A 24,511-nucleotide genomic window follows, 5' to 3' on the forward strand; every position below is an offset into this window, starting at 1 on the left:
CACTTTTCACTTTCATGCATTGGAGAAGGAAATGGCAACCCACTCGTGTTCTTGCCTGGAGAATCCCAGGGACGGGGGAGCCTGGTGGGCTGCTGTCTCTAGGGTTGCACCGAGTCGGACACGACTGAAGTGATTTAGCATAGCATAGCATATGTTTGGTTCCCAGGGAAGGCAACTGAGCTTCCTAACATTTTGGTTTTGCGTGTTTAGATCCTGCTACACTAATATCAGGCTTCCCTGGTGGCTCAGATGGTAAAGAATCCGCCTACAATGTGGGAGACCTGGGTTCTATCCCTGGGTTGGGACGATCCCCTGGAGAAGGGAAAGGCAACCCACTCCAGTATTCTTGCCTGCAGAAGTCCATGAGGTCGCAAAGAGTCAGGCATGATTGAGCGATTAAAACACACACACACACACACACACACACAATATCACTGGACTAAGAATATGTTTTCTCAAAGTGAATACACTCACGTGACTCTACTCATTCAGATTTATTGCTATTTGTCAAATGACTATTACTCTATTTTGGTCACACTTGGTGTGCGCTGGTGGGCTTTACTCACCTGATTCTCTTTCAGTGTTATCTGCCCCTGTTCCTTACACCCACTGAAGGTTCTAACACATCTAAAAATCTTCTCATTTTGGTGTACTCTCTGCACAAAGTTGGCTGGGAAGAAGCCAATTCTGTCTTGAATTTTCCCCTGAAAGGAAAAAAGAGGCATGCAGCCATAATTGTAGCATTCATGGTAATTATAGTTAGCAAGTGATTTTTCTTAAAGAAAAAGAAATACTTACTTTCCACCAGTCTTCATTAGAGTCCTCTAGAAGAGTAATCATGTCTCCTGGCCTAAAATGAAGAATGAATGAGTTGGGTGGGGGGTAGAGGGGGTGAAAAAGAAAAAGATGGTATTTTAAAGTCAGAAGTGGTAGCTTTTCACTCGCCCAAATAATACTATAATAAAAATGATTTTTATCTGCTCTTCCCACCCATGAAAATAGCTTTGTTAGAGGCTGAATGCAAGTCCAATTTCTGTGCTGTATTAAAAAAAAATCTTTAACTTTATTTTTATACACAGATGATCATCTCTGCATTGTAAAAAAAACTCTAAAATGTGGAAGTCTAAAATATGAAAACTGGAGTTTTTTCATATTCTGCCCCGCAATCCTCCTCCCACTGTCCAGAGCTGACCACTGTTCGTACTTCCCTGTGTCTCCTTCTGGACTCTTTTCCATGCACTGACATTTATGCAGAGGCGTGTAGGTGTATTTGCTCTTTCTTTTGTCTCCTATCGACATCTAGCATGAGGCATTGTCTTTATTATTAGCTGCATCTTCTCAGTACCTTCTTGAAACCACTTTTACTTAATTTCCATTGCCCTTGTCTGCCACTTTTTATGTTGGTATAATCAGGAAGTTTGTTTCAGACTTGTGTGTGTGTGCATGTTATATCCTTCATTAGGAATTACTTGGGTTTAACTGAAGACTTATACGATGTTTTTGCTATGGGTATTGTGGATATGGTGATTATTTGCCATCTCTAATTTGATTTTCACATCAACCTCTGCGTGTGTGTGTGTGTGTCTTTTATTCCTTCTACTCAACACCTAATGGCACTTTTACTATCTGAAGACTCATGTTATTTTTCAACTTGGGAAAATCTTGTCCACTATTTTTTCACTGTTTTCTCCCAGTCATTTTCTCTCTTCCTTTTTCCTGGAATTTCTAGTCAATATGTATTGGGCTTTCTAGATCAATCATCTATATCTTTTGTCTTTCTTACACATTTTCTGTCTTTAACAAGGAATCTAGACTAAAATTTTTCTCAATTTAATCTTCCTAATTGCTTAGTTTGTATATGGGCTTATCTCTTGTAATATTTATTACAGTACTGAGGGTTTTAGGGAAAATTTAATTTCCAAGAGTTCTTTATCATTTTCTGAATGTCTCCTTTTCACATTTGTCAACTTTATCTTATGGACAGAAAAGCATGATGGATGTTGCTGAGGATATTATTAGATATTAAAAACAATATTTCTTCCCTTTATTAAATTTGTTTCCATTAGGATTAGTTATATTGTTCTTTGTCTTATTGCTTCTTTTTTTGGTTATGCTGAGCAGCACTTGGGATCTTAGTTCCCCGAGCAGGGATTGAACCCATGACCCCTGCAACGGAAGCACAGTTTATCTTCTTACTTTACTTTTCCTTCATGTCAAGGGATTTTGTCTTGCACCTGTGTTTTTATTTCTTTATATTCATAACTGAAAACACAGGGTATGAATCTCTGGGTGATTCTCCACTATCAAATACATCTGCGTCTGCAACGGGTGAGGACTAATTTCAAGCTCTGCTTAAGACAGCAGGGTGTGTCAGCTGATGCATCTCATCTTTGGATGCTTGAGAGTATAGCAGACAAGCAGTCTGGGGACTCCCACCACCACCCCAATGGCAAAAACAAGGGTGGCTTTCTTAACCCTGGGAAGGAGAAGGTTCATTTATTTCCCTCCAAGTAAAGCTGCCTTTTCCTTCCCTACCACTCTCTACAAGCTCTGGAGGTCCAGAACTCCCTCCAGTTGTTTTTCTTTCTCAGTCTTTTGGGCCACACAGGGGCACACTTGCCTGGGCATGGGTTCCCTTTCTTAGAGCACAGGTGACGGTTTAATTCTAGAGTCAAACACCACTGCTGCCTATTGTTCATTCTACGTAGTAATAATGGGTTATGAATGAACACTGCTGGGACTCTGTATCAGTCATATATTGCTGTGATAATGCTGTGTAACAAACAATCCCCAAATCTCAAAGGTTCACTGACATTCTTGGGTGCTGGCTGGGATGACTGGGGTGATTTTGCCTTATTCTATGTTTCTCATACCCAAGAAGGCCAGTTTGGACATTCATGGCATTGCCAGGGCAGCAAATGGAGATGTGAAAAACACATAAGGCTTCTAATGTGTAGGCTCAGAACTGACACATTGTCATTCTGCCTTAAAGCAACTCCGGTGAAAGGAACTGTAAAGTCTCATGGCAAAGACCATGGATACAGGAACAGTGAAGAATTGGGGCCATTAATGCAATTCAGCCACTGGGACACCGCATACTCTTTTGTGAGATCAGTGTCTGTTTGAATATGCTTTTACATAGATGTTTCTCTCTGAGCATTCTTTGGACTCTGGTCATCTTCCTTGTTCTCTATTTGCTGTAGTCTCCCATGAAATTCCCAATATTTGGGGGTTTCTGATAGTGTTTTTCTTATTTTCTAGTACTATTACGGAGATAATCTTAGAAAAATATATTTCTCGCACTTTAAGGGATTGGTGCAAGAAGGGAAGCAGACTTGTGTGCTCCCTTTGCTATTCTGGTTCAATCTCCTCTGCTGTCATTTTCAATTCTCAGTTAATATCTATCTTCGTAGGGGATTCCAAATATAACAGGCTTGTTACACCTGAAGCATTAAACACAACTGGCATTTTGGTATTTCAACAGTCACAGTTTCATGCTGATGCCACAGAAAGCGAGGAGGATGAAAATCACTCTTTTCCCAGGTGAGGGATTTAATTAAGCAGCAAGGATGAAAGTCAATGTAGAAAAATCCTTCTAGCTCCAGCAGATTTTATTTAACCTAGTAACCTAAGAAACTGTGTGTTAGCATCAACCAGAGTGACTTTGCTGATGGTTTGGCAGAAATTATAAGTAGGGAATCAAGACTGGAAGAGGCATCTTTCCCTGGGTGTAAAACAGTGCTGCCTGAATCCAACCTCTATTTTTAAAAAAATATGTACTTATTTACTTGACTGCATCAGGTCTTAGTTGCAGCATGCAAACTCTTAGCTGAAGCACACGGGGTCTAGTTCTCTGACAGGGATTGAACTTGGGTCCTCCTGCATTGCAGAACGTGGAGTCAGCCACTGCACCACCAGGGAAGTCCCTCCAACATCTATTTTTATGGTCTGGATGGTCAATCTTGACCATGCCCAGAGGTGGACAGTCCCTGAGCCCATGACCCATGTGAAATAAACCACACATTGGAATAAAGCACTCACTGGAATACAAGCTATAATTTTATGAGAAAGATCAGATATCCCGACAGCGTGATGGGGATTCTGTCTTAGGAAAAGGCGCTGCCAGCATCTGAAAATTGCTTGGTGAGTGAGGAGAATTACATTCATCCCTTTATCCTTTGCTGTTCTGTTTACCTGCTCGTTCCACAAATATTCTAGACCACTGACTCTGAAAGGATGATTTTACTAGGCACTGGGTATACTTTGGTGAGTAAAGGCCTCATGGGAGCTAATATTCTAGTGAGAAAGATGGATAATAAATAAGCAAATGCATAATTAAACATTTCATAAATAATAAATATAGAATGTGTATGCATAACTAATAAATATATAATTGCAAATTGTCTTCAGGGCTATCAGGGAAATAAACAGGATGCATAAAGAATGAGTGATTCCTACTGATACGACTTAAATACTCTAATCATGAGGCAGAGACAGCTAATGTGTTTTTCATTTTGGGAAAGATCTTGCTTTAGGGCGGGACTTGAACCCAAAACAACAACTCTCTAATATCTGGGTCAGTACATGTGTGGCTTATGGGGCTTCTGCTGCCCTCTTGACTCTGCCTGGCACCCCCCAGCAATCTCAGCATTCTTTCCCACTGAGCCCTGCTTAGATCCTTTCCCACTCTGGGCTCTGGGAAGTTGATCTGAGCAGGCACGTGAGGTAAAATCATTCAGTGTAATGTAATATTTTTAATTAAAAAAAAAAATGCCTGACCCACTTTGAAACTCTGTCTAGGGACTGATCAGTTCCTCTTAGACAACCGATTAAATTAACAACCCACACCATCTCCCTTTTGGGGCTTGAATGCTCTGGGGCACTGTGTACCAGCCTCATCCTTAACTGCCCTGGCGTGGATTCTGGACAGCTCAGGACAGCCTCTGTGACTGGAGCCTGGGACATTATTCAAATTAGCTAATCCGTGGGGAGCCTGGGAAACCTCACTAACCCAGCTGCTGACCACATGTAAGCTGCCCCCACAGCTCCAGCTGCTGTTACCCCGACTCCCCAGTCACTGGTGTGGTCCTGTGTGGCCACGTCGAACACTTCACTCTCAACTGTGGGTTCTCTTCTAACCTGTTCTCAACTTAGTCCTCTTCCCCTTCCTGTGGTGTCAGAGTGCTAGGTGCTACCATCAAAGAGCTAGGTCAACATTCTGCCCACCTGTTCTCCTGAGGCAGAGCCTTGCCATGGGTCTTGGCAGAATGGAGGCCTAAGGCTTAAAATTCTCCCTCCTTGGGTTGTTCCTAGGACGGACACTGCCAGGGTGTGACTCTCTGCCTCCAGCTGTGTTATGTCTCTGTGTTGACTGGAGCCCTTTTTATGAAATATTTCTTTCTTATTTTGTGTTATCATACTGTTAGTAGAAAGTCCTGCTGTGGTCTATCAGTTATTTTCTTTCTTTTAGGTGACTTTATATTCTGATCCATTATATATAGATTTTATAATTTAACTCTTTATTTCCAAATCTTGGAGATGAACTCAAAAGAAAGTGAAAGTAAGAAAGTGAAAGTTGCTTAGTTGTGTCGGACTCTTTGTGACCCCATGGACTATACAGTCCATGGAAGATGAACTCGTCTGGCTCCCAAATACTTAAAAAAGTTTGTGCACGCTAAGTCACTCAGTCGTGTCCGACTCTTTGTGACCCTATGGACCAGGGATCAAACCCACGTCTCCTGCGCTGCAGGTGATTTCACCAACATCTGAGCCCCCAGAGAAGCCTCAAGGGGAACAGAAAAGGAAGCCAGCCAAACTGCTCCATTAGCTTCAGATCTATTGCTGAATTTTCCCTTAGACCTTTTCCTTGATTTCCATTATCCTGGTCCGGAGCCTTTAAAATCTTAGTATATGGTTAGGGAACAAGGAACTCCTGAACTCTGCAGTGTGATTTTGTCTTAAGCTTGGTGTCCAGAAGACTTGCCTGTGCCTTCTCAAGTCCAGAGACCAGCTCAGAGAGAAAACATTCAGCTAAAGGGCCATTTGGATGAGATTTGGTAAATGTTCCTGAACTGTCACAGATCATGCTCTCCAGAACCTAATTGAAAAAGGCATTTGAGTGAGAGAGAGGCTGCTAAACACATTAGTGATATTCAGGAAGATCTGGGTTTCTTGACATAGCACAGTGTCAGAGCATAATATGCATCAGAGACTTTCCTCAAATAGCCCTTAATTGCATTTGGATGTCCTGGTGACTGTGAAGATTATTTTTAAATCAAATTGGTACATTAGAATTACATTTAGTTTTAATTAAGTTGATGCATTTGCCAAGCAGTAATGTACTTAAGAGAATGGAAACGAGACACCAAGTCTTATTTTGTCTAACACTGTCTCGAGGGCTCTCCTTTTCTTATTTTATGGAGGATTTATAAAACCTTACAGAGTGAAGGACGTTACCAAATAAACCACAGGCCAAAGCCCCAGTGCTGACCAGTGTATTGAGCACAGGCTGAGGATCAGAAACCTGCATCCCATTTGGGTCGGCCGCTGGCCCACTGTTCATCTCAGGAGAAATCAGTTAAGTCACAGTTGTTCTCAAACCTGGCAGATTACCAGAGTCTAAAGGAATATTTAACCATACAGATTTCCAAGTGGGAATTGAGTCTCCAGTGTGGGTGTAACCCAGGAGTCTCTATTTTAATAACGTTCTCCTGGAGATTTATACGGATTGTAACATGTGGTTTAACCATCCTAACCATTGTTATCTCCTTTGCAAAATACTGCTCGCTTGACTGACCTCATAGATCAGTTGAAAGAATGCAAGGGGCTACCAGGGACAATTTGGAAGACTTTGAAATGGGCAAAACTGATGATTGATCTGGGTGCTGTCTGGTGCCCCCTTCTGGGTCACCTCCCCCTTTCAGTGTCTTTGAGCCACTGCACATCTCTGCAATAATGCAAATGAGCCTTACCCCGAGAAACGTTAGTGAACTGTGTCTGGCAGAAAGTAGTCAATTACTGCTGCTGCTGCTACTAAGTCGCTTCAGTCGTGTCCGACTCTGTGTGACCCCATAGACGCCAGCCTACCAGGCACCCCCGTCCCTGGGATTCTCCAGGCAAGAACACTGGAGTGGTTTGCCATTTCCTTCTCCAATGCGTGAAAGTGAAAAGTGAAAGTGAAGTCACTCAGTCGTGTCCGACTCTTAGCGACCCGATGGACTGCAGCCTACCAGGCTCCTCCGTCCATGGGATTTTCCAGGCAAGAGTACTGGAGTGGGGTGCCGTCGCCTTCTCCAAGTCAATGACTACCCTGTGAATATTATCTACTTTTGCACCTATTTGTAAGTTCACATCAGCGCTCTTAATTGCCTACCTATGGGTGCTGCGTGAATTTTCCTTTAGTCAGATGTGAAAGTGTACTGGGTCTCTAATTCATTATTGATTCAAATTAAAATTCTGACATGTACTCATTTTAAATTTGTGTAACAGTAATCATTTTAATTTTAAAAAATTATCCTTGACCAGGAGTGACTTTTCATGAATGTCACTCTATAATCACACACTTCCTGTTCTTTTGAACCAATTGAACAATCTAAATAGGTTTATAAGGAGTAATGTGAGTGGCCAAAAAGGGCAAAATTAATGCATTATCTGAATCTGCTAATATAAATTGTCTTCCTCATCAGAGAGGAAACCTACCACGTCAGTGCAGGATGGAAAGCCTGGGGTAGAAGAAAGATGAGTGGATGAAGAGTCTGCCTCCCCAGGTAACAGCTCCAAGCCTCCACTTCCACCTGTGGGCTCCTGGACTTGCTTCTCTCTCCCTCTCCTCAAAAGGGTAAAAGACCATAAATTGTCTCTTTGGACTATGAACCAAACAGCCAAGTGTCCATTTGCTAAGCTTTACTGAATTTTAAGACAGTCTTTCCAGAATGAAGACTGGGATGAATGTAAGAATTTAAATATGCTCCTGCAGTGAATTTCCACAACTTCTTTTGTAATGGGATTTGCAATTGGCTTGCATCTGGCACCGCTTGTTCTCATAGTTGAACTATTCTTCTGTTACCCTTTCCTCAGTGGAAGAGAGGATGACTGCTCACTATTCAAGCTGTACATGTACTCATGTCCACTCTTTCTGGAAGTCTTGGCTGGGCTGCGATGCCATCTCCTTGCAAAATCTTCCCTGGCTTCCAAAGGCTGCTTCAATGGTTCTTTTTTTTTTTTTTTTTTAAAGATTAAATGAAATGATGTAGTGTAAATAACTTGATACACAGTGCAAGTGTTAGGCGCTCAGTTGTGTCTGACTCTTTGCACCCCATGGACTGTAGCCCACCAGGCTCCTCTGTCCATGGAATTCTCCAGGCAAGAATACTGGAGTGAGTTGCCATTCCCTTCTCCAGGAGATCTTCCCCACCCAGGGATTGAACCCAGGTCTCCTGCATTGCAGGCGGATTCTTTACCGTCTGAGCCACCAGAAAAGCCCTTGATACACAGTATATGCTCCCTAAACATTAGCTTCCTTCCTCTCCTCCTTCTAAGTTTTAGATCACGGTTCTATTCTGCAGTGGGATGATGTGGTTGGAAGACCTGATTCGTCCCAGCTGATGTTTCAGCATCTCCCTGAGGTGCAGCAGCAGCATCCAGAACTACCTCCCCACCCACAAGACGTCGTATTGAACGGACTTTCTTGTCGAGGGCCTGCAGCCTTATGGCCATGGGAGCTCTTTGATAACGGGGCCTGTGAACTGTGCACACTGCAGACAGCACATACTCATTCACCACGAGATGAGCGGTGGTAGATGAAACAAATCCTGGAGATAGCCGCACAAGGGTTAAGTCCCCTTTTGACCTTATTTCAAGTGGTGCTTTCAATAAATCAGGAAGAGGTGAACTCAGGCCATCCCATCTCCAGAGGTTTTTGTGAATATTAGCTAACGGGACAACTGGTTGTCTGGTTTTGTTCAGACTCACACACAGAAAAATCTGGGACTCATGGCTTCCAAGAAAGAGTCTGGCAATTCAAGACTTTAAATTAGGAATCTAATTTGGAGTTACAAAAGAAGATATGTTTTTCTTTTATGGCCTCCAAATTTCGGTATTCTGACACAAACAGATTGAGTGGCAATTAATTTACATCTCTCTTAAAATTTAATAATATTCAAACAGCAGTTTCCTCATTCCCTCTTTTGGCTCATAGGAATTTTTCCTCTCCTCTTCACCCCTTATGAAACATGGCCATTATCATATAAATCTGTTAGGGGAGAACTAATAAAAATGAAAATGATTTAGATGTGGAAAACCAAAATGGATTCTTGGGAATAGACGTACATGGTCAGTTAAATATGTATTTGAACACTTGAGTTTCTTGTTTATGCTTGATCTTTTATTTCAGAGTCCCTACCAATGTTTTAGGGGTTCATGCTTACTCAGAGTTATTTATGTATGCCGACTATTTAAATAATATGTCAACTTGGCCAAGCCACTGAAGTTATTCTTACAGATTTTAAAAATATGCATCAATGTGAATTAATAAGTGATATCTCCAAGAATATTTTGCAGACTTTCAATGAGACAGGTTACATTGTAAATATGGGTGGCAGGATTTACTTTCATCAAAAGGCTAAGCACGGGTTATCAAGCTTTTGCTAATATGTGTGTGTATAAATGCACGTGTATCTGAGTGTGCATGTCTGAATGTGTGTGTGTCTGTGTGTGAGTTTGTGTGTATCTGACTATAGTGTGTAGGGATGTATGTGCGTATGTGAGTGTGTCACACACAGTCATGTACATGGCCAGGAGAATGACAGACACACGGCTTTTGTGAATTTATAAGACAGTCTCTGATCATGATGCCAGTCCTGATTATAATGGGGTTATCCAGTTTGTATTTCAAGTAGCATTTTAAAAAGCTTTGCTCGTTAATTAAGCTGGCATTCCATAAAGTGTAATTTTCAGGACTTTTAAAAAACTAGACAGTAAAGGTGTTTGGTGGAGACTGTCTAAGACCTTTAATGACAGAGGTTATCTACTACGCAAGCTCATTACACTCAGACAGAGGAACCCGGGTGGCTCTTTGATGTTATCAGACCTCAAATTATCCGCAAGGCAGCTTGGAGAGCCCTCACATGATGGCATCACATCTCGTGTATCAGTGGTGAGATTCCATACTTGGCATGTCATGTCAGCAACCACAAAACCTACTCAGAAGGTAAGAGACAGGGTGTCACAGCCTCCTTATAGCCAGACTAATTAGATAAAGTCTCCTTGGATGTGTTCAAAGATTAGACAGAGTGTTGAACTATATATCTATAAAGATATATATATATATATATATATATATATCTTTAGAGTAATCGATCAGAAGACCAGGAAAATAAAATGTATTACGAAATGATATAAATGATGACGAGATGGTATCTAAATATACTGTACACCTCACTTTGTACTGGGCACGAAATCTCATCTCATTTTTTTTAACATTATCTCATTGCTCAGTCTCCCTAGGAAGGAGAAAATGGAGGCTGCAAAAGATTAAACAGTTTGCTCAAATTGATGCAGCTAGGATGTGTCAGAGCTGGACGGGGGACCCAGGTCTGTGTGACCCCCAGACACTGCTCCTTTCTGCCCTGGACCCTTGCTCTCCCCTACTCTTGCCCATGATGGGTGGGAAGATTACCATGGCTTCCACGAGCGCCAGAGTTTTGGGGAGGTGACAGCAGATGAATTTATGAAGGAAGTTTGCGCTGAAAGTGTAGCAAAGCTGACTGTGCAAAGCCTCTGCCTTCAGGCAGCGTGTGGAGACCAATGATTGGGACCACAGCAATTCTGAGAAGGGCAGGCACTGCTCTGGGAATAAGGAGGCAGAGCCCTATACTCCTTCTCCCTGAGGCTCACCCTACCATGCCCAAACTGTGTTTGGCTTAGCAGGGCTTCTTCCACATTGTCTTAAGCTCTTCATTGTCTGTGAATATGACTATGGGCTACTGTTGGTCTCTTTTTCTACAATTTCTTCTCAACAAATCATATTCATCCTGAGTTCAAGGCTCATCTCCTTCAGGAAACAGGTCCTGGTAAACCACTCTCAGCTGGGTTAACTTCCTCCTTTATAGTTTCCATTCTATTATCATGGCCTCTATTTGCCCACTAACTGTATATGCCAGAGACAACACTAGTTCATTCATTTAATCTCCACAATACTCATTCATTCATTCATGAAATATGTATTAAGCATCTACTAAGTCTCAAGAGGAGAAGGCAATGGCACCCCACTCCAGTACTCTTGACTGGAAAATCCCATGGATGGAGGAACCTGGTAGGCTGCAGTCCATGGGATCATGAAGATTCGGACATGACTGAGTGACCTCACTTTCCCTTTTCACTTTCATGCACTGGTGAAGGAAATGGCAACCCACTCCAGTGTTCTTGCCTGGAGAATCCCAGGGACAGAGGAGCCTAGTGGGCTGCCGTCTATGGGGTTGCACAGAGTCGGACATGACTGAAGTGACTTAGCAGCAGCAGCAGCAAGTCTCAAGAACTGGTCTATACTCCAGGGACACAGGGTTATTTAACAAATACAGATTTGTTCTCATGGGCTTTACAAGGGAGAGATAAGTTAACCAAACAATCCCAGAAATATATAAAATACAAAATGAGATAAGTGCTTTGAAGAAAAGAAATATGGTGTCATGAAAGTATATCATAGAGGATCTCACCCAGGTTGCACCAAGGAAGAGCTGAGATCTAGTGGGTGCATAACAGTCAATGGAAGAGGGTGTGTGTGTGATGGTGGTGGTGGTGTTTGTGGTGGCGGGTAAGTAGAAGGGTGGGAGGAACAGAGGGCAGGAAGAAAATTTCTTTGGCAAGAGTTGAAAGTGAAAGTAAAAGTTGCTCAGTTGTGTCCGACTCTTTGAGACGCCATGGACTATATACAGTCCATGGAATTCTCCAGGCCAGAATACTGGAGTGGGTAGCCTTTCCATTCTCCAGGGGATCTTCCCAACCCAGGGATTGAACCCAGGTCTCCCGCATTGCAGGCAGATTCTTTACCAGCTGAGCCACAAGGGAAGCATGGTCCTTTTGAGGAACAGATGATGGAGCAGAGAGGTAAGGGGAACAGTGGTGCCAGAAAAGCAAAGAAGTCACCAGGGTGAAAGAAGCCACCAGGTGTCTGTAAATATTCTGGTCTAGACCCAAGGGGAGTGGGAGGCCATTAGGGAGTTTTAAACACACTTGTGTGTCATGAGCAGACCTGAGGCAGGCACAGTGATTCTCTTCTTCATGAGTGTATTATAAGAGCAAAAGCTTGATGCCTTGTGGAACCGTCTCAGGCTTCATGGGGGTCACACAGCTAGTGAACAGCTTGGCTAGAGCTTAAATCTAGGTCAAGTGATGCCCACACTTTTCATTGTTAAATAGTCAGTGAATCCATGTTGTATGTCATTCTCTTTCTCCCTCATTTTTTATGTCTGCAAAGGAAGCATCTACCTCTGGAGTATGAACAGAACTGACTGGAATTAACTCTGTTAAACTCTTACTATGTTATTTTATTTAATGACAACCATCCTACAAGGGCTTCCTTCATAGCTCAGTCAGTAAAGAATCTGTCTGCAATGCAGGAGACCTGGGTTCGATTCCTGGGTCAGGAAGATCCCTTGGAGAAGAAAATGGCAACCCACTCCAGTATTCTTGCCTGGAGAATCCCATGGACAGAGGAGCTCGGTGGGCTACAGTCCATGGGGTCGTAAAGAGTTGGACATGATTTAGCAACTCAACCACCACCATCCTACAAGGGCAGGCCTTATTATCTCTACTTTCAAGATGAGAAGACAGAGGTTCAGAAAGTTAGGTAAGATGCCCTGTTGTCAGAGAATAGAGGAGCAGGGACATGAATCCATTCTGTTTGACTCCAAAGTTTAGACGATCCCAGGACACTGGGCTGTCTTTGCAGCATCCTTTCCACCCAAAGTAAATGGGAAGGGAGGAATGGGGTGAGGGGGTGTAAGACTAGACACAGAGACCAGGTGGATCCCACAGCAATCCGGGGAGAGGTGAAGGTGGGGCTGGATAAAGCAGATCTGAGGCAAAGAGAACCAGTAGGAATTGAACACTGAATGCATTTTGGGTATGGGGTAAAAGAAAACCTCAGGTGGCCGGCTTGAGGCCTGGGCAGATGGTGACATCATTCCCCCTGGGGACAGGTTTGTGCAGGGGAGGGCAGAGGTCCTGGGTGCCAGGCACTCCTGGGGTAGGCATGGAGGAGAATCTGGAGGTTTGGAGAGAGGTCTAGACTGCTGGCTGTTGGCAGAAAAAGCTTTCTTATTATTAAGCAGATATATAGCAAACTCTGGCTGAAGTGATAGTCCATCTGCTCTGATCGTGACTGTTGGCTTTGCCAGTTGGACCTCCTTTGTCCTCAAGCTCATGCCCTCAACATTCCCTCCACTCTCATATCCTTTGTTTTCTTTCCTGAGGATAATCTCCAGCATGCCCCCTGGGTCAGAAGGAAGGTGGATGAAAATAGAGTTTTGTTAAAAGGATTTTTACTACTTCATGGTTTAAGGAGAGAAAGATAACTCACAAAGCCCTAGTTCATTCAAGGAATGATACTAAATCCCCAAAGCATTGCCTTACACATTCTAAATCAGAGCTTGGCTTCTAAAATGGGAACCTACAATCTCTTTGCAAAGGAAAAAAAAAGTTAAGTATGATTTATCACTTCAATCTTGCAGTCTATGCAATGCAGACATTTCATTCCTGGGAATGAATAGTCCTGTTTGCCTTGGAGCAGAGTGTAAACGTTTGATTCGTGACCAGACAACTTGACTTTTAATGGCCTGCGACCGACTAACATAAGCACAAAACCGTACGACCACCACCAGACAGTTAAGACTTCACCCTTGAGTCATATTTCTCTGGAGCTATTATTTCCATCTAATAAGTTCAGAACAATTTTCTAAGATAAAGCTGTGGGACCTGCACAATGGGGTGTTGTTAAATTTTAAATTCTAGACACTCAAATGATAATCTCAAGAAGAACCCAATATACTGTTCTTTGCAAAGTAAATATAGGTCCTCCTTGTCTTCATCAGCAGAAAGTTAATGTGGACTGTCAGTTGAGGGCAAGGAACCACACCAGTAACGAATCCTAGGTAGGTTCTGACTGGCAGGGTTTGTTTGCTCTATCTGGATAGAATGGGGCTTCACCCGACAAACACCGTCTCATTCTGCTGTACCTAACCAGGCTGTTTAGATAACATTTACAACTCCAGCCAGTGAGTTCAGCATGGTGAGTCTTCCTCAAGGATGGAGAAAGTTCAGATTTATAAGAACCTAATTGTCTGAACGAATCTAAGGAGCCAGGAACCAAGCCTCAACTCTGCCTGGGAAAAGCCCGAGAATCAGCTGGAAGCAGCCCACAGATGAACAATGAAAGCTGACCTTGGGTGTGAGCTGGGGGAGCTGCCAGACTTTGGCCGGACACTCACATCTGCTACGGGGCCCACTGGGCATTGTACCAGGAAGTGCAGCTGAGCGATCCAGGTCGACCCCAGTGGCAAATGGGACCAGGAAACAGGGTCTCCATGGAGGCTTTTGATAGCTGTTTTCTCTTCAGGGACTTTGGGGAAAGTGGAAGAGGAGAAGGCTGATTTTACTGAGGAGGAACCATTTTTCAGGCAAAAGCCAGAGGGGTCACACCAGGGAAATGGACAGACCTGAGATGCGAAAAGGACTTCCCAGGTGGCGCTAGTGATAAAGAACCCGCCTGCCAATGCAGGAGATGTCAGAGATGAGTTCTATGCCTGGGTTGGGGAAGATTCCCTGGAGAAGAGAATGGCAACTCACTCAAGCATTCTTGCCTGGAGAATCCCATGGACAGAGGAGCCTGGTGGGCTACAGTCCCTAGGGTTTCAAAGAGTCAGACACAACTGAAGCGACTTAGCACATATGAGATGTGGGAAAGCTCAGAGAGCTCCAGGGTGGAGACAAAGGGTTCCAGAGCCTTCTGCAGGGAGGACCAGTGAGGCTATTTCCCTAATGCTCTAACATATAAATGGTTTTCTGTGCTAGTTTTTCTCTCCATGCTCTTCAGAAGAGGAAAGAACCCATCTCTAACGGCCCATGTGGCTGCAAAAGTAGCCCCTCGTATCCTGCTCCAGGGCTGGAAAACACCAAGTCCTTGTCCTGAGAGTGCTTGTGGCTTGGGTCACGAATAGAGGGAAGGAGTGAAGTCTTTTCTTTGAGACAACCTGGGGAACACGACATTACAAAGACTGCACTGACGGCCAGTTCCTGAGTGTCTACTGTTCCTGTGCTATATGCTTTACGAACCTTATTCACTTCATCCTCACAAATGCCTTAAGAGGAAAAGGTCATTATTATCCTTTTATCAGTAAGGAAACCTGGGAAACACGATGTTTGTACATTGCTTAAAATTACACAGCAAGGAGGATGTGGACACAGTACGGACTCCAGCCACACCACCCCTGAAACATGAGACTGTGGTCCAGAGAAAGGTTTAGATCTCATGAGCGCCCTGAGGCTCACCTGTCTCTCTGTTTCAGTGACCATGAGGTGGGATGGGTCCTGAAACAGAAGAACCTTTAGGTGCGAGCCAGGGGGAGCTGCCAGTCTCCGGCAGGGATAAATAGAGTTTTAGACTGATTTGTCAGTCAACGTTAATTTGGGCAGCAAGTACACTTTTGGTTCCCTATTAGACCCCGCAGGATGCCAAGTGCATCTGATGCTCAGCCTTCATGAAAACTCCCGGTAGCAGCGCTACTGACGATGTACTGACCACGCTTCTCAAAGTGTGGTCCCTGGGCCAGCAGCGTCTGCACCACCTGCAGACCAGTTAGAAACTCGGATTTTCAAGCCCTACCCAAGACGCGCTGAATCATGCTGAGTCAGAAACTTCCAGAATAAGGCCCAGCAATCCGCATCAACCAGCCCCGCACACTAACATTTGAGAATCACTGCTCTAAGGCGCTTGGAGGCAGCGCGAATTGAATTATTTTCTTTCACATACATCACCACTGACTTTAAATCTTTCGTTCTTCTTCTTCCTTTAAAAATGTTTTTACCTCATTTCCAAATCTTCATTCTCTTGTGGTACAAATTTGTACAAGGCAACATAGGTGTTCATCTGTAATGGGTCTTTGGAAAGAGGTCCCTGAAAGAGAAACATAAAAGGGAAATGAGAGGAGGAAGGAGGAAGAAATGGAGCAAAGGAAGAAGACAGGAAATGGGGAAGTTAAATGTAATTCCAGTGTAATCTTTTGTGTTAAAATATCTAACCATTATTATTTTGTTCCAAACAGGTTTATTTTTAATTTCCTATCTGAGTTCGATTTCATTACAAACTATTTGAAAACATTTATGTGGAACTTTTTGTCAGAAATACTACAGTTTTGTTCAAGTCACTTTTTTCCTTTGATCTAGTCGTTCATGAAAGGGGATACAGACTTGAGCCCAAGCAAGAGAATATTCTGTCTATAGACAGCAGACAGGTGGAGAGTAGTAAACAACTTCTATTCCCTACAATGGACAATTTTGTATCTAGTGTATCAAAGAAATAAGTTCATTCATGCTGTGGAAAAATGAAAGATGTTGGCCTGAGACTGATTTGATTTGTTATGGTATCACCATCCACTGACTATGAAACTGCAATAATGATAATAAAAGCTACCATTTTTTGATAGCTTGCTGTGTGAGAGGCATGAGGGTACATGGATTAGCATATGCAAAGCTAACAACAGCCCATGAGGTCGATTTTATTGTGTCCCTAATTTGTGAACTATATGAGTTTTACAGGTATTATATAAACATAAGCTGTTATTAACTACACAAATATTGTAGCTATATAAATGTTTCTGCTTTATAATATACATGATAAAGTAAAATTATACAACATGTAATATTATCTTGTATCATTTTATATGCATGCAAATATATAATGTATTACTATACATTTAAAGACATAATAATAGAATGAATAGGTGCCATATCTAGAAAACCTAAACAAAAGCTGCACTTAACTATATTCTTTTGATCTGTGATTCTGTTTGCTGCCCAAAGCTCAAGTACTTTATGCAGTATTATTCCATCCTAATTATATATCTAAATTAACATAAAATATAAAACTTGAAAGTTGAAAGTGAAGTCGCTTAGTCATGTCTGACTCTTTGCGACCCCATGGACTGTAGCCCACCAGGCTCCTCTGTCCATGGGATTTTCCAGGCAGGAATACTGGAGTGGGTTGCCATTTCCTTCTCCAGGGAATCTTCCCGACCCAGGGATTGAACCCAGGTCTCCCGCATTGCAGGCAGACGCTGTGACCTCTGAGCCATCAGGGAAGCCCACTATGAAATACAGTCATAATATATAATTTACATACTGTAGAGCACATGCCAACTTGTAGGTAGCATACATAACAGAAGCAAAAGCACACAGTACAGTCTTTATCCTCTCTACCCTGGATGCCTTGGAATTTGTTTTGCTCAGTGCTGCCTATGCTATGTACTCTACGGTACATTATTCTCTAAAAATGCTAGTCTGGGCCCCACTAAGTTGATTTCATGACCCACTTGGGGGGTGACCTACAGAATAATCTAAGGACCCTGTCTGGCCAGTCTTCTGAGATGTCCATGAATACCTGGTGGTTTATGTTCTTTGCTTGGTCTCTGAAATCGTCAGTGCCATTTTCTGGATATGTGAACACTGAAAGAGACCACAAAAAGGAGGAGATTTATGAGTCCAGTCACCACATTTGGGAAACACGCTTGAAAGACGTAGCTTTATTTACTCCCTGCACCACAGTTTCAATTCAGTTTCTCCCCGCCTTTCCTCATCCTCAGCGACCCAGCTCGCGTGTCACGCTCCATCTGTTGCCCTCTGCGCCCCTGGCAGGGTCCACACCACACTCTCTGCACAGCCACACCCTCGTCCACACCTCCGGGCCAGCACACATCCTCCTGCATTGCTTGGTCTCATTTGGCAGAGCCCTTCTCAGGAGCAGAAACCATGTCATTCATCTTTGTTAAATGTATCCAATCGTTTGTTAAGGGGATGGTAGCGTAGGTGAAGTATGGTGCAATTTAACTGTATTTCAATACACTTTTCTAAATACCAGACTCTTTGATCTCTATTCAATATCTTCATGCTAGTTTCCTGATGATCTCTGTATTCTACTTGCAGATTAAGGTTTTAAACTTAAAAATACTTCCTCGATCTCTTATTTGGCAGTGCATTGGGGGGTATTATTGGGAAAAAAATTAAACAGTGGTTTCTCATCTAGTGTGTTCTTAAAATACATAATTCTCTACCTTTTGCATTTTAGCAGCCACTCTGTGACCTTTGATGAGGAAAAAGGCTTTTTAAGATGGGTAGGAGTTGTCACTGTCCACACACACAGCTGTGGAAGGTCCCTGATGGGTTGATGGGTATGGCGGGGCTCTGCTTAGTGAGTTCAACCATCTAACCCTGGAGACCAACATCATGTATCTTTCTTAAATAAAAATAAAAGGTGGCACATGTTTCCAAGTCTATACAATAGGGCCCATAGTGTTGAAATTAATCTACTTTGTAGAAGCTTTGATAATCAAAAATACATTGCTGTTTTAGTCTTCCCTTTGGGTCTCCTTCAGAGGGTCAAGGAAACCAGCAGAGGAAGAGAAACACATCACAGAAAGCTCTGTACCCTCTTTCAGTCAGCCCTGACAATCTCCACTGTCCTGCAAATGGATTCAGTAGCCGTGATGAAGGGAACACACTTCTGAACAAGAGCCCCTGTAAATGAACCAATGCTCAGTAAACATCTATTGTCCATGGTTTATGGTTCCAGGGATCTTCCGTGGTGGCTCAGACGGTAAAGCTTCTGCCTACAATGACCTGGGTTCAATCCCTGGGTCAGCAAGATCTCCTGGAGAAGGAAATGGCAACCCACTCCAGTATTCTTGCCTTGAAAATCCCTTGGACGGAGGAACCTGGTTAGGCTACAGTCCACGGGGTTGCAGAGAGTCGGACATGACTGAGAGACTTCACCCACTCACTATGGTTCCAGAGCCTGTGGATGCAGTTCCATTATCCCTAGAAAGTCAATATGCAGTCATGGAAGGAGCTCCGCTTTGTAGGAAAATGGAAAATGAAGGGCCGATGCTTACAGACCTTGTCTGCCTGAATATTTGGCTATGCAACTTCCTGGTTCAAAAAGAGTAGAGACCAGCAATACTTTTCTCTGTTTTAAGTGATTACTTGAAATCTTGGCATAATACTTGATTGCATAAATATAAAACTGGACACATTTAAAGAATGTTGAGTAGTTGAATGGAAACATAACAAGACCATCTTCTTAGAAAATTATTGATTGAAACTAAAATTGAGACTACATAAGATGCATGTGCAATATTCAGTTTGATTTTACAGTTTTGTAATTTCAAATTATTTGAGCTTTTCATTGACTATCCATTAGCCGTCACAACAATGTGTATCATTTTTTGAACTATGCTGAACATTATTTGAAGTGACTCCAAATGTGTTTTCAGTCAAATGGTTACAGGCAGAACTGGAACACTGCAAAAATGATTTTTTAAAAAACCCATTCCTTCTGGCTATTTCTAAGACGTTGATTTGAGAGGAAAGGTATAAAGAATATTTTTTTTGGTACTATTTTACCAAAAAAATATATCAGACACTTTTTAATGTTTGGTACTTTAAGTTCATTTTATGAAAAATAATTTGGCTATTGACTTCATCCATGGATACATACAAAATCTGTGTTAATTCTGCAGTATGTTTTCTAATGTTACAGATGCAAAATCAACCTTCAGTTTTTGCTAGTCCCCCTAAAGCTTTCTTCTTTTCCTTTTCTGTATTCTGTCGTTCTCTCTTACTTCGCAGTCCTGGGAGGCCCATGTCTCCAACAAGCTGATGATGTGGATTTTCAGCTTTAACCTGGTCATGTACAAGTAACATTATCAGCTTATTGATACTGACTCAACTTGCATCCCTGGAATAAATTCAACATGGTAATTATGCACTGCCTTTCTAAAATACATTACTGGATTCAGTGTACTGAGGTGACTTTGTTTCAGATTTCTGCACCCATATTCAAGAGGGGGATGAGCCAACAATTTTCTTTCTCATGCTGTCTTCCTTTGGTTTTGAGGTCAGTATTATACCAGCCCCATAAACTAAGTTAGAGAATGCTGCTGGCTAGCACGTTCTGTTATCCTGAAAGAGCTTAGCTAATCTGGAAATTTTATCTTCCTTAAATGTTTGGTCACGTTTACTTATAAAGTTGCCTGGGCCTGGCATTTTTGTTGTGAAAAAACTTAAAATACTGATTCTGTTTCTATCATAATTGGAAGCCAAGTCAAGTTCTCTAATTACTAATTCCTCTTGAGTCATACTTTGGTCATTGATAGCTTTCTTGGCAGCTGTCCATTTGAAGTTTTAAATCTACTGGTAAAGTTGGTCATAAAATGCTTTCCTGTCAACCTCTGTTGACATTCCTCCTTTTAAAATTATTCCTTTTGTTTCATCTTTCTCTCTTACTCTTAAAGTTATCAATTGTAAATTCTACTTTTTTAAAGAACTGTTTTTAGAATTTACAGATCTACCTGTGTCACATAATAATTCCTTATCTTTATTACTGCTTCCTTATCTATTCTTTTTTCTTTTACTGACTTCTTTTTTTAAAATTTCTTTTTTTTACTGACTTCTTGAATATGATGCTTAGATTATTACTTTTCAGCTTTTATTTTTTCATGGAATAACTTTAGAGCTAAATACTCTAGGCACAATTTTAGCTGCATCCCACAAGTTGTGATAGGTATGTGTTCTTAAAAATTATTTACTTATGGTTGTGTTGGGTCTTCTTTGCTGCATGAAGGCTTTCTCTAGGTGCAGCAAGTGGGGGCTAATCTCTAGCTGTGGTTCACAGGTTTCTCGTAGCAATGGCTTGTCTTTTTGCGGAGCAATGCCTCTAAGGCACGCAGGCGCCAGTATTTTGCGGTGCGTGGGCTCAGCAGTTGCAGCTCAGGGATCTAGAGCTTGGGCTCAGTAGTTTTGGCTCACGGGCTTAGTTGCTCCGCAGCATACAGACTCTTCCCAGACCAGGGATCAAACCTTTGTCTCCTGCATTGGCAGGCAGATTCTTAACCACTGGGCCACTAGGGAAGTCCGGTAGTGTTTTTGTTATTATTTAGTTTTAAATATATTTCAATTTTCATTATGAATTCTTTGACATATTAGCTTTCAAAAAGTACGTCTTTAATTTCCTAAAGTGTGGGTTTTCCTAGTTATAATTTGGATATTCGTTTCTATCTTGTTTGCATTGTAGTTAGAAAGATGTGCTCTATATCATATTAATTCTGTGAAATTTATGAAGCGTGCATTATAGTCCAATAGGTAAGCAATAGTTCCATGTGTTCGTAAAAAGAATGTGAATTCTTCATTTGTTAGATGAAGCATCCTTTTTAATTTTAATTTTTTATTATTTTCAATTGAAGTACAGTTGGTTTATAATGTTGTGCTAGTCCCAGGTGTACAGCCAAGTGATTTAGGATACATATGTATGTATGTGTGTTGTGCCAATTTGCTTTAGCCATGTCTGACATTTTGCAACCCTATGGACAGTAGCCTGCCAGGCTCCTCTGTCCATGGGATTCTCTAGGCAAGAATATTGGAGTGGGTTGCCATGTCCTCCTCCAGGGGATCTTCCTGACCCAGGGATCAAACCCATGTCTCTTATGTTTTCTACATTGATAGGCAGGTTCTTTACGACTAGCGCCACCTGGGAAGCCAATATATTGTAAATATATTAATATATTCATTCTTCCGGAGTGTCCTTTTAAAGTTAAATACAGAGTGAAGTAAGCCAGAAAGAAAAACACCAATACAATATACTAACGCATACATATGGAATTTAGAAAGATGCTAACGATAACCCTGTATGCGAGACAGCAAAAGAGACAGATGTATAGAACAGTCTTTTGGATTCTGTGGGAGAGGGAGGGGTTGGGATGATTTGGGAGAATGGCATTGAAACATGTAAGTTATCACATGTGAAACGAATCGCCAGTCCAGGATCGATGCATGAGACAGGGTGCTCAGGGCTGGTGCACTGGGATGACCCTGAGGGATGCGATGGGGAGGGAGGTGGGAGGGGGGTTCAGGATGGGGAACACATGTACATCCATGGCGGATTCAAGTCAATGTATGCCAAAACCAATACAGTATTGTAAAGTAATTAGCCTCCAATTAAAATAAATTAATTTATATTAAAAAAATAAATCAAGAGAGAAAAAAAGAGTTAATTAGGTTAGGATTGTCAAGTACGTCCTCAGATCCTCCACGTCTATACTGAATCTCTTTGTCTATCTGATTTTCCAGTGACCAAAAGGTGTGCTAAAATCTCTGATTATGAAGTGCAATGCCAATTTCCTAATAGTTCTGTCAACTTCTCCTTGACTTTTTGTCATCTTGAGGCTATGTATTAGATGCTTCACCCTTTGCTTATGACCTTGCTTCCAGGGGAGATTCGGCAGTTAAGGCAAAAGCGAAGACCAATAATTCTGGCCCCTGTCAATTTCTGAGGCACCAAGGAATTGTTGAAATTGTTGTTGAAAAAAATTGTTGTTGAAAACAACAACCAGAAATCCTCAGGCCTGCCCAAGAGAGATTCATAACATAAGAGAGAAAGCAGAGTCTATATTTTTATCAGTAAAGACATGAATATGAGTTGTACTTCTTCCGAGGTGGCCTCGGAAATATTCCTCAAGAATCTGGACACAACACCTGGGTGGCAGAAATAATACCTGTGTGCTCCGTGTACTTTTTAGAACCCACGTGAAACAAGTAATACAGAACGGGGAGTTCTCCTTGCCAAAACTGTGAGAAGATGAGTGGGAACTTGGACTCTATGTAAGCAAAGTGTTTTCTCTACCTTGTTTCTCAAACTGCACAGACAGAGCATTAAATCCAAATCAAAGGAACTTGTTTTGAAGCAAACTGCTGCATAATTACTCACCCTGGCTTCTAAGAGGGCATGTGAAGAAAGCTGCCGCTGATCAAAGGAATATTTAATAGGTCTCTAAAGCATTTTAGAGATTTACCATTTGCTAAGTTCTTTCAACAGATTTCTTTGAATAAGACTGTGAAAATGCCCCTTAACGTGAAAAAGAGACAGCAGATAATCAACTTGTGCTCTTGAGTATATGACTCAGTGTCTCAATTCCCTTAATCTACTTGGTATTTGTTGTGTGTGTATGTCTATGTATCCTTGTGTGTGTATGTTGGAGGAGAGGGTGTTGGACTAAATGGTCTCTAATCCTGCTTCTCAAATGTTAACAAAAATGTGAACCACAGATTCATCTGCAAATTCTGATTCTGCAGGGCTGGGTCTGCATTTCTCATGGGCTCTCAAGTTCTGCCCAGGTTGCTGGTCCATGGGCCACACGTGAAGTAGTGAGGCTCCAGATCGTACCTTCGACACTCTGTGACCTTATGATGACTTCAATAATAGTAATGGTACTTCAGGGTGATGATCCTTAAATATGGCTGTTCATAATTTAAAACTCTAAGAAGACCCCCTTTAACAAAAAATAATTTATGGTTGTGCTGTCTTTGCTGCTGCATGCAGGCTTTCTCTAATTGTAGCAAGCAGGGGCTACTCTTCATTGCTATGCATGGGCTCCTCATTGCCGTGGCTTCTCTTGTTGCAGCACATGGGCCCTAGAGAGCCCGGGCTACAGTAGCTGCAGCACATTGGCTCTAGAACACAAGCTCAGGGCTGTGGTGTATGGGCTTAGTTGCTCCATGGCATGTGGGATCTTCCTGGACCAGGGATTGAACCCATGTCCCCTGCCTTGACTGGACTACCAGGGAAGTCCCTAAAAGACCACTTTTTGAGTAAAGAAATCCCCAGGGCAAATAGAGACCTCATCTACTGAGGAATGGCTGACAGCATCCATCAAGCTGGATCAAGCTGGTGGAGGCAGAGAGGGAAGCTGTGGGCACACGCTGGGTGTGATTCCGAAGACCAGCAGATAAAATCTGCCAACAGACTGGACAGGAGGTGCGAGAAGAAGGGTGTCAAGGATGATGCCAAAAGCCTTGGCCTGATAATCTAGCAGAATGACATTCCTACAAGTGAGTAGGAACAACGAAGAAGAGCCATTTCAGTGGGTGGGTGGGAGGGGAGGCAAGTGGGGGACTCAAGAGTCCACTCGGGTGCGTTAGCTTGAAGATGCTTGTCTTCCATTCACATGGCCATGTCCAGTAGGCTACAGGCATCAGAGGCAGCCAAGAGGCCTAATGCTAGGAATGAAGCTTCAGAGTCTTCAGCGAATGGGTAGTATTTACATTCATTATCTCATTTAAAGATCACGAGGCTCTATGGATTTGGTGTTATTAGCATTGTCATTTTAGAGGTGAAGCGACTAAAGCAGAGTGAAGTGAGGTCTCTTGAAGGCCATATGATCACTAGTGAAGCCCAGCCTTCACTTTCAGAGCA

At 42.3% G+C, this 24,511-nt stretch overlaps 1 protein-coding gene across 2 annotated transcripts in view; it reads right to left on the reverse strand.

Annotated features, from left to right (window-relative positions):
* Positions 1-24,511, reverse strand: part of STAC (SH3 and cysteine rich domain) — a 113,317-nt gene that overhangs the window by 12,545 nt on the left and 76,261 nt on the right. For both annotated transcript variants that reach the window (XM_027522966.1, XM_027522967.1), the window contains exons 7-10: positions 17,651-17,715; positions 16,080-16,168; positions 799-850; positions 567-704 (exon numbers count right to left, since the gene is read on the reverse strand). In XM_027522966.1, the coding sequence (XP_027378767.1) occupies positions 567-704; positions 799-850; positions 16,080-16,168; positions 17,651-17,715 (344 nt within the window). The remainder of the gene's footprint in view (positions 1-566; positions 705-798; positions 851-16,079; positions 16,169-17,650; positions 17,716-24,511) is intronic.

Source organism: Bos indicus x Bos taurus, chromosome 22 (genome assembly GCF_003369695.1).
Source record: "Bos indicus x Bos taurus breed Angus x Brahman F1 hybrid chromosome 22, Bos_hybrid_MaternalHap_v2.0, whole genome shotgun sequence".
In the NCBI taxonomy this organism is placed as follows: Eukaryota; Metazoa; Chordata; class Mammalia; order Artiodactyla; family Bovidae; genus Bos; species Bos indicus x Bos taurus.